We start from the raw sequence: 11,163 nt of genomic DNA, 5'->3' as shown, positions 1-11,163 counted from the left end.
CTATTAGATGCTATAGGATGCGAAGCGCCTTGATCGCACGGCATGATGCGCGGAACTTGACCGATCGGAGGTCCTACACGGAAGCTTTGATCAAGCTGTCTTAACGAATGCAAAAAGCCCCAGTCTGTAACAATGCCAGCAGAAGACACCTCTGAGTACAAGCCAGCGGCCTTCATTAAAGTCTGGGATTCAGCTGAACGCGCGTCTCCACATTCAAATCAGGACATATCAGGGGCCTATCGACCGGGGGCCGAACTTTCTTACCCTTAATCGAACCACCGACCGATCAGTTGCAGCCACGTCGTCGCCGACCCAATTAAGGCCAGTCCGTCTTCGTCCAAGCCGTCAAAGCAGGCATTTAAAAGGCACGGCACGCAGACCACGTTATCGCAGAGACTAAGGCCTGTATAGGAAAATCACGTACCACAGTCGGTTTAGATCATCGGAAGCATCGGCCAGTCCGACGCCTCTAGGGACCACGGCGTGCGAAGCACGCGACGCAGAGTATGCACAATGCAGAGCTACTTGACTGCACAGCCTTATGCGCAGCCTGATGCACAGCCAGATGCAGAACGATGCGGATGTAAAAGCCTAAATGATGCAGGACCTGATGCAAAGCACATCCGACAGAGCCTCAATTGAGAGCCGCGTACGATGCAGACCGATGCAGAGCTAGATGCAGAGTTCCTGATATCAATACGACCAGCCGAACCACCCAGTCGGGGCCGTAGTCTCTGCCAGTTTGATCGACTGGCCTGTCCGTCGGCCGCTGCTGGCTGCCGCTATTCCGTCCAGCTATTTCGTCCTTGCTGTCTAACCGACTGCTGTCTCTACCGTCCTTAGATCTGTACCGCTGCTAGGTCCTATTTAAGCTGCTGGATTCTGCTTTAGTCTGTCATGCCGTTCTATACTGCTATTTACAACCGAATCCGTTCTACTGGCTGCCGACCAGCCTGTTCTATCTACCGCTGCCATACTGCCCATTGCTATGCCGACTGTTCCGTCTCTACTGTTCTATCCTTACTGCCGCGGAATCTGTACCGCTGCTAGATCTGCCGGATCTGCTATATCGTCCAACTGTTCCGACCGACCTGTTCTAGGCCTAATGCTGTTTTGGGCTGTTCTACTGTGGCTCTCCCGACCGCCAGACCCTACCGTTTCGATCGCCCCCGCCGCCGCCCGACTGGCTGCCTCCGACCGACTGCTACCGACCAGTTCTGTTATTGACCGTTCTGTCACTGCTGCTACTGCTACTGCTACTTACTGTATCAACCGACTGCTACCGACTGACTTGCCATCGACCGTCTGCCGCTACCGAGATTTCTGCTACCAAAAGTTTCTGCTGCCGGATGTCCTACTGCTTACTAACTGTTAGCGAGTTCTTCTGCCGACTGTTCTACCGCCGACTGTTCTATTTTATTTTTACCGCGGCTGACTGTCTACTTTATTATATTGCTACTACCGTTACCGCTACCGTTACTGCCGTTACTGCTACCGTTATTATTTTCTAGTTTACTGCTGTCCTAGTTGCTGGATTAGATCTTAGCTATGGGTAACGGAAGGACGCCATGGAACAGTTCTATAGGAGGGCTGAGGACGAGGTTTATCTGCGTTCTCTTAGGGATGCGCTTTCCTTTTTCTATTGCTTTTTGCTATTCTTTGTTTGGCTATTCTTCTATAGTATAGAACGTTAGGGGACAACGTTCTTGGTAGGGGAGGTATGTGGTGGGGTAAAATGGGCCACTACTTAGTGCCTTGGCATTTTCCTGTATATATCGAGCCTTCGGCTTCTCTCCTTCTCTCGATCAGGACCGACCGGGGAATACATTCTTTCCTTTCTTCTTACTGACTGCTTTCCTACTGATTGATTACGACTGACGACCGACCGACCGACCGACAGACAGACAGACAGCACTGTGACTTTCCTATCTGAGAGTGGTCGTACCCTCCCACACTATATATAGCGACCCCTATATATAGGCCCTTAGTAATTAAGGAGCTTACTTCTTATATAGTTAAATAGGCTACCCTATAAGGAACTGCCTAATAAAAGTAAAGATAAATAAGGTCCTATTAATTTAGGAGGATAGTATAGAGCCGGAAAAAGAGGAACCTTAAAGGAAGACTCCTCTCTAGGGTTAAAAGGGATTAATATATTATATATTAATCTAGGTTAGCTAGTTAGTAGAAGAAGCTGCACTATCCCTTATACTTTATTTTATAATAGATATTAAGTTTTAACCTCTACTTTAGCTAACTTAGAAGTAAATACCTTTACCTTAATTAATATAAAGTGCGCTGTAAAACTAGCTAACTTTTTAAATATACCCCTTAAAGAACTGCCTAAACTAGTTCCTATTTGCGGTTATAATGGACGGATAGGACTACCTATTATAACTATCTTGTAAATCTACCTCCGCGTTAACGGACGAAGGTAGTATAATATCCCCTTCCTTATTACGGACCTTAGAAGCTATAATATAATCTTAGGGAGAAAATNGCTANCCTATTTAGGCTTATAGCTTAATATATAGAATAGGCAGCTTATCTAGCCTAAAACTATACCCCTAACGCCTTCCTTTATAAAAGAGATTAGTATTATAATAAAAAACCTTATACGGCTGTAGATAAACACTGTTTATTAGGCCGATGTAACGCGTAGGGACTAGGCTTTTAAGAAGGATATATAGCTTAATCCGCAACGGATCTGTATACTACGCCGCCCCTAAACTGCCTATATTACACTACCCGTACTAAAGACTTAAGAAGTTAGTAGTGGCCTAGCTAAGTCCCTAATAGAGAACTTAGGCCCTATATAGCAATAAAGAAAGGCTAGGGATATTAGACGATATACTAAACTAATAGACTAAAAGGATAACTTATAGAAAATGGAATATAAGCTAAGGAAGATTATAAACCCTATACCGCAAAATACGGCCTAATAAATATCCGTAAAGAAACCTATAGACTTTTCACTAGTTAATATCTACTATATTAGCGCTATAGGATTCTACTAAAACCTAGTTTAGTATAATACCATTGCCTTTATAACTAGCTTATATAAAATTAATTAAATAATTAAAGAGAAAGAAGCCCTAACCTAAGAGAAAGGTAAGCTTATAGATAAGAAGCTAGTAGAATAGAAACTACCCCGTTAATACCAGAAATTTAAAAATACTTTCTCTAAAGCAGCGTCTAATATACTCTCGCCTTACCGACTATATAACTATAAAATTAAAATTAAGCCGGACAAGGTGGTTACCCTTAGCTATAGCCCCCTCTAATAGCAATTTACTACCGAATTATAGGCTATAAAGTAGTATCTTATTAATAACCTAGATAAGGGCTTTATTAAGCCTAGTTAAGCCCCTTTTAACTTATCTATTCTCTTTACTAAAAAGCTAAATAGAGGACTTTATTTCTGTATTAACTACCGTAAGCTTAATAATTTAACCCTTAAAGACCGCTACCTACTGCCTTTACTTAATAAGACTTTGGCCTAAATAAGTAGAGCTAAGATCTTTATAAAGCTTAATATCCGCTAGGCTTTTACCGAATTAGAATAAACCCTAAATTAAAAAACCTTACTATATTTTGGACCTGTTACGGAACGTATAAATATAAAGTACTGCCTTTTAGACTAACTAATAGACCGGCTATATACTAATAATATATAAATAACGTACTATTTAACTACCTTAACGACTTCTATACAGTATACTTAGATAATATTATAATCTACTCTAAAAATAAACTAAAATATAAAGAGTATATTGATAAAGTCCTATAACGGCTTTAGGAAGCTAGCCTCTAAGCTAATATTAAGAAGTTAGAATTTAGTATTAAGCGTATAAAATATCTAAGGTTTATTATTAGTATAAATGGGATTAAGGCAGACCTAGACAAGACAGCTATAATTAACTAATAGGTACCCCCAAGAACTATAAAGGGGGTGTAGTTATTCTTAGAGTTCTATAACTTCTATTAACGCTTTATTAAGAACTATAGTAGGATTACCCGGCTACTAAGCCTACTTACCTATAAGGACTAGCCCTTTTACTTTAATACCGTATATAGGTAGGCCTTTAATGAGCTTAAGAAACGACTGGTTTCTGCTCCCTTACTTACCTACTTTAACCTAAAATGGCCCTTAATGCTAGAAACTGATGCCTTAGATAGTATTATAGTTGGCGTTTACTCCTAAAAGCAGATAAATGGAGAATGGCACCCTATTGCTTACTATTTAAAGACTATAGTAGATGCTGAGCTAAACTACCTAATTTACGATAAAGAAATGCTAGCTATTATTTCTAGCTTTTAGCACTGGCGAGCCTAACTAGAAGGCACCCCTAAGTCTATTTAAGTAGTTTCTAATTATAAGGCCTTAGAATATTTTATAATAATAAAGGCCCTTATAGCCTAATAGGCGCGCTAGGCGGATACCCTATTTTAATTTAACTTCCTAATTATATATAGGCTAGGCGCCACTAATTATGCAGACGCTCTTATAAGGCGTAAATAGGACATAAATAACTAGATAGCTGTAAAGATCTTATTATAGACCTAAGCGCTACTATAACTAGAGTACCTTAACTCCTAGATATGGGCAGAACTAAATACAAACTCTTTAGATGCCGAGATATACCCTATTAACCCTATAGAACTAAACCTTATTAATAAACTACTACAGGTAAATTATACGGCCCCTTCTTTATAGAAGTACCGCGAAAAGGTAAAGAACGTTTCTAGCCTATAGTCCCTTAAAAGTGGACTACTTAAGCACCGTAAATAGCTAGTGGTAGTAGAGAAATAAAACTTACGGACTCGGCTTATTGCTAAAGTATATACCTAGGTCTCTATGGCCCACCCTAGAAAAAATAAGACCTATAGGATTATTAGTAACTACTACTACTAGCCTAAAATAATTATGGATATTAACCACTATATATAGAACTGCAATAACTGCTATAAGTCTATAATTCTACGAGATAAGACCCTAGGATTATTAAAACCCCTCCTAATACCTAACCGCCCCTAGTAATATATCTCTATAGACTTTTATAAGCTACCTCCAGACTATAACGGATATAATATAGTTATAATCCTAGTTAACCGCTTTAGCAAGCGCCTATTCTTAATTCCCTATTATAAGAATATTAATGCTAAAGAGGCAGCCTAACTATATATCTATTACATCTACTAAATTTATAGACTATTAGATACTATTATATCTAACTACGGGCTGTAGTTTATATTAGCCTTTTAGAATAAGTTTACCTAAATCTTAGGTATTAAGCTAAAGCTTTTTACGGCATATTACCCCTAAATAGATAGTTAAACGGAGATTATAAATTAATACTTAGACCAGAGACTCCGGCCTTTTATTAACTACTTCTAGGATAACTGGGCCGAACTATTGCCCTTAATAAACTACGCCTAAGCGACCCTACCCCATAACTCTACCGAATTTGCCCCTATTTAACTAGAAATTGGTTACCTACCCTATATAAGCTTTAACTAGGAAAGACTAGAAGGGCCCTAAACCGTATATAAAAAACTATCTTATAAGAAAGCCTAGTAGTACGCTAAGCGCTTAAAAGAAGCTTAGAAAGTAGCCTATATAAACCTAAAAAAGGCCTAAAAATTAATAAAATAGTAGGCGAATAAGCATAGGCGCAAGCCTAACTTTACTATAGGTAATATAGTCTAGGTTATAATAAAGAACTAGAAGATAGAACGGTTTAGCCATAAACTAGACTATAAGATAGTAGAACTATATAAGATTCTTAATAAAGTAGGCAACTCGTATAAGGTTAAGCTCCCAGACTTAATTAAAGTTTACCCTATCTTTTTACTAGATAAGCTACGGAAAGCTATAAATAACCTACTACCCGGATAAAAGAATAAACTTCCCCTACTAATTTAAGTTAATGGCGATAATAAATAGGAAATTAAAGAAATGCTAGCCTATAAACTTATAAAGGGAACGTTAAAGTATTATATTAGTTAGAAAGGATATAACCTAAACCCCACTTAGTACCCTATATAGAACTTTATAGGTAGTCCCTATAAGCTTTAGGGGTTTTATAGCCATTACCCTAATAAACCTAGACCGCTAAAGTACCTAGACAAGTAGATAAAGTGCTAGTATAATAAAGATAATAAGCTACTAGAAGAACACAAGGATAAAAATGCCCTAGAAATTTCTTAGTTATATAAGGTATTAAGATATCTAGGAACTTTAACCGGCGGTTAAAGTTGTTTAATTAGTTAGATTCTTTTACTAAGACTTTTAGCGACAAAGCCTAAGGGCAGGCTTTTTTGGAGGGGGGGGGTAATATTACAGCACTGGCAGAACTTCGCACCGGTAAGTTACTATAGATTGCTACAGGTTACCGTATATTGCGATTACGTGACGCAAAGATCTTATAAAACACTAAACGGCGCTACTCTTCTTTTCCTTTCCTTTCCCTAGCTTTAGATTCTCGTTTATAGACAATCCAATCGTATAGGCTTGCGCGACCCTTTTACCGTGCTTATATCTCGATTAACTGAGTCGCTAACATAGTCCTATATATAAGGTATTGTCTATAGCCTACGGTAAACTTCTTAGAGGCACCTATGTTAATTATAACACTGTAGAATTCCTTAGGGGTATAGCGTTTTATAGTAATATATGTAAATAGGTTCTACTTATAATCTATAACATCCGTAACGGGGGTGCTTATAGAATGGTTTTTAGGTATAACTAAGTGTATAAAGAAACGGTCGGCTAATACGGTTATAATATTAAAGGCTTAACTATTCGTAAAAGGTCTAAAAGTAATTAGGAATGTCTCTAAGGTCTCTTATTCCTAAGTATTTAGGTTAAAGTTAATTATAAGGGCTTCTATTAACTTATTAAGGGGCTCTTCTACTTCCTCTCTTTTGTATTCTAAAATAAACTAGTTAATATAGCTATTAAGTCTCTTCCTAGACTTATTACGTTCTTTCTAGGTATACCTTATAGACTAATATCCTTTCTTACCGCACACGAAGCACTTCTAGCTAGTTTGTCTATGGGGGTATGTTTTTGTATAGGGGTTACTACGGGGGTTATAGGTAGAACTTAGTTGGTACGGGTGCTATTAGCGGTAGCGGTGGTCCGTAAAGTAGACGTCTAAGTCTATTTATAGATATTATATATTTATAATAAAGGCTTAAGTGCTACCTAGTAGGTTTAAGACTTTATATATTATAATAGAGGAGCGTAGATTATTAATAAGGCCAGCTAAGGTATCTATAGGCTTATAGTAGGCGTACTTATAGGGCTCTACTTCCTAGTAGGCCGTAATAAGTTTATTATACAGGAAGTCGTCTATTTAAAGCTTAGTATTAAGGCCATGCTATAGGTGCTGGAGGTCTTTAATAAGAATTTATAGGCACTCTATAGTCGATTTTTTAGTATTCTTATTAATTACGGTCCGTAGCTTAGTCGCATTCTATTAGGTAAGAATATTACGCTTATATTCCGGTCCTTTAAAATAGTTACGGATAGCTTTATATAGCTTATTAAAGGGAACACTAAGAGGGTTACTCTTAAGGTTAGTATAGTAGTGGTTAAGTGCTAGGCCGCGCAGTATAGTAGAGTAGGCTTGGCTAAACTCTTATTTAGGAATGTTAGCCTTCTAGTAAAGGTCCGTAAAGATAGTTAGTTTAAAGTTAAAATTGTTATTTTTACCGCTATACTTAGATTTGTTGGTATAGAGCTTAGCTAGGTTAGCTAGTTCCTTACTATAGGTTTTTACTTAGGTAGGTTACAGATCTATAACTTAAGTAATAAAAGGGGTTTAGTCTATATTTTAGTTTATGGGGGTATTATAGTCTATAATTTGGGTTACGGTAGTATTATAGTCCGTAACTTAAGTATTAGGTATACTTTAGCCAGTAAGATTAATTCTAATACTACTTAGGTTTATAAAATAATTTTAGTTAAATAGGTTAGCTAGAAGGCTAGAGATTCTATTAAGTTTAAAAGAGGTAAAGAGGTTGCTAGTTTTAATATAATCTAAAATCTACTCTTTAGTTTATTCCATTTAGTTCTCTTTATATAATATGTTATATAGAGACCGTATAATAGTAACTTATTTATCCCTTTTAACTTATACGCCTTAGTAACGTAAAAGGGTTTATAGGTTATAAATAGTAGTAGGGTTATAAGCCTTAAAAATAGCTTCCGTAAAGTTCGCAAAGTCTTCCTTATATTACTCCTATAGGTCATTATTTATAAGCTTAAAATATCCGTATTTAAGGATTTTATATTTAATATAGTTATTAACGTTAGTTATAGACGTAAGGTTAACTCCTTAGCTCTATTTCTCTTAACCTTTATTAATCTACTTACTTATATCTGCTATACTATATAGTATAGTACGTAGCGAGTGGAAAAGGTTTTGTAGTAGTCTATAAAGGCGGTTAATAGGTCCGTACCGGTTTGTAGGAGGGTAGGGGGTTTCCGTAAGGTCTTATAACGGTCCGTAAAGGTAATTAGTAGGTCCACAGTAGTTTATAGGAGGGTAAAGAGTTCTGTAAAGGTTTATATTCGCGTCTATAACTTCCGGTAAACTATACTAAGACTTAAATAAGTATATAGAGTTGGAGATAAGTCCGTAATCCCTAACTTCCGACTTTCTAGTAGGTTGTACTAGGAGTCTAAACAGGTAGTCGCTGTTAAGTATTACTTAGGGGGAGGTGTTAAGTAATTGCTAATCTATACGCGCTTACTAATTAGTGTTTATATTAACTTAATAATATAAGTAAGTTATATCCAGGGGCACGAAATACGTATAGTATCGTATACTCTTTTAGATGGTAGTGATTGTTAATTGTATTAAAGCAGATTATGTGGTCTATATACTAATGCGTCCCTCTTCCCTTAATTAGTTAGTGCTTTAGAAGTGCACTAAACGCGTAAATAGGTGGTTAGTGCATCTAATACGTAGACGCGTGGTTAGTATATCAAACGCGTAAGCACGCGGTTGGTATAATAGGTGCTATAATTCTATAATTACTTATTTAATTCTATATCTCTACCTATTAGCTAGCCTATATTATCTATTATAATATCTACCTAGCTAAAAGTTATAAGCCTAGTAACCTTTTAAGCACTAAGGAGATCTTAGTAGCCAGACAAATACCACTAAGCCTCTTTAAGTATAGTTTATTATAAAATATCGCGTGCTTTACGCGTAAGCGCGTCTCTTTACGCAACCTTAAAAAAATAATAAAAGCCACTATAGCACCTACAACAACGGACTCTACTAATCCTCTTTTACTAACCTAAAAGGACTAGCCTTTATAGTTTTAATTTATCCACTAAAAAGTAAGTTTTGCGAAAATCGAGGACTATATTAACCTAAATAAGACAGAAGACAAAATTAAGGAAAATACTAAGCTAAACATACCCTTAATAACAGCAGCTCCTATAGCACCCGCAACAGCTCTAATAGCTCCTATAGCACATATAGTAGCTTTAATAGCAACTCTATCGTCTACTGGAATAGCTATACTTAGGTTATTAAGTTAATAAGGATAATAAACTTAGCAGTCTCTAGAGATATAGAGAATACTCTTTAAGCTCTATAAGCTCTAATAATAAAACTATATAAAGCGGGAAGAGAAGCTCTATACCTTTATAGTACTATTATATACTACTATAGGCACTAACTTCTCGGGATATCTTAAAAACCTCACTACACTATATTTAATTTTAAGGCAGCTAAAAAAGGTAGCAAAGCCATCTTAAGCTATATTACAGCAAATAGTATTAGATAATCTTAAGAAACGGAAATAAAGGCCTAAACATTAGACTCTAGAATCTTAGCTTTAGCTTTATATTACTATTATATAAAACGGCGAAGAGCTAGAGGAAGGGTTAATAAAGGTAATAAAAGGCAGCGTTATATAAGCCTTTACCCAGGACTATAAGGAGATCTATCCAGCTCTATATTATACCTTTATTTAAATGGTAGCAAAAAGGTTAGAGAAGCTTAAAATGGCGACGATAATTAAGGAATTTAACCTCCTCTATAAGCATCTAAATACGGGACGTAACGCCTATGCTATACTCTTAGGGCAGCTATCTATAGATTCTATAATATCTACTACCCTAGTACCTTCTTAATCACCTAAGGCAAAGTGCTTTACTTATAGTTTACCCTATAAGTTAAAGAATTACAAATAACTATTTTAGTTTCTTTAAAGTCCGAACTTTATACTAAATAATAAGTATTTAAAGAGGTATTAGGAATGACTTAAGGTCCTAATAAATAAGCAGTATTATAACAAAAGGGTTAAGTAGATTAAGAGGAAAGACCCTAAGTTAAGGACGTCTATATTAGCTTCGTCTACTACTAAAAAGATTAAAGATCTAAATAGGCCCTAAGCTATAGCAGCTGCTATAACAATATCCTTTTTATTATTAATATTATCGTAGGATTATTTATATCTGTCTTTAATTAATACCTAGGGGTATAACACTATAGCAGACACCCACTTTTGTAATAATATTAGATACTTCTATAACTTTAAGCTAAGTATATCTATAGTAATAGCTAAAGATTTTAGGGCAGAAATCTATAGATATGGTAATATTAACTTAGCAATTAAGGTGGGAAAATAACGCCTAACTTGGTATCTAATATTAAGGAACGTAATATACGCTCCCTATTTTTATACTAATCTAATATCCGCAGTAAAGCTCTATAGGGTTAGAGTAATTATTAACCAATTTATAAACTATTTGCGCTATAAAGATAACGGAAGCCTATTTAGTAACCTTATAGAATATAGAGGTCTCTACCTTATTAATANTATCGCCTNCTTACTACCTACTCCTANTNCCTANNCTATATCTACTAGATTCTTTAAGACCTCAGTATATAATAAAGTATAGTATTAACGCTTACTACACTATAATATAAAGTTAGTAGATTATCTACTAACTGCGGTAAATGGGGTTAAAGTGGTTAAGACGGATAGAGGAAGAACTCCGTACGGTATACCACTTTATAAACTATATATTCTTAAAAAGATAATATAGTAATTATCTTATAGAATATCCGTAAAGGGAACTTACCCTTTTAAATATATTTACTTTAATATTATTATAATTCTATAGAAGGG

The 11,163-nt window shown here is 36.1% G+C and overlaps 1 protein-coding gene across 1 annotated transcript; it reads left to right on the top strand.

The window, feature by feature from the left end:
• The first annotated feature begins 1,028 nt into the window (after positions 1-1,028).
• On the top strand, positions 1,029-1,427 carry K441DRAFT_284425 (uncharacterized protein). Its single transcript, XM_067640952.1, has one exon. The coding sequence runs from the start codon at positions 1,106-1,108 to the stop codon at positions 1,373-1,375; it is 270 nt and encodes an 89-aa protein (XP_067498790.1). The 5' UTR covers positions 1,029-1,105; the 3' UTR covers positions 1,376-1,427.
• The last annotated feature ends 9,736 nt before the right edge of the window (positions 1,428-11,163 follow it).

Source organism: Cenococcum geophilum, assembly GCF_001692895.1.
Source record: "Cenococcum geophilum 1.58 unplaced genomic scaffold K441scaffold_58, whole genome shotgun sequence".
Classification (NCBI taxonomy): domain Eukaryota; kingdom Fungi; phylum Ascomycota; class Dothideomycetes; order Gloniales; family Gloniaceae; genus Cenococcum; species Cenococcum geophilum.
This window is presented reverse-complemented; position numbering and strand designations above follow the sequence as displayed.

What these genes read in the sequence shown, in the direction of transcription:
- K441DRAFT_284425 (XM_067640952.1), top strand. Translation starts at nt 1,106, where the DNA reads ATGCTGTTTTGGGCTGTTCTACTGTGGCTCTCCCGACCGCCAGACCCT.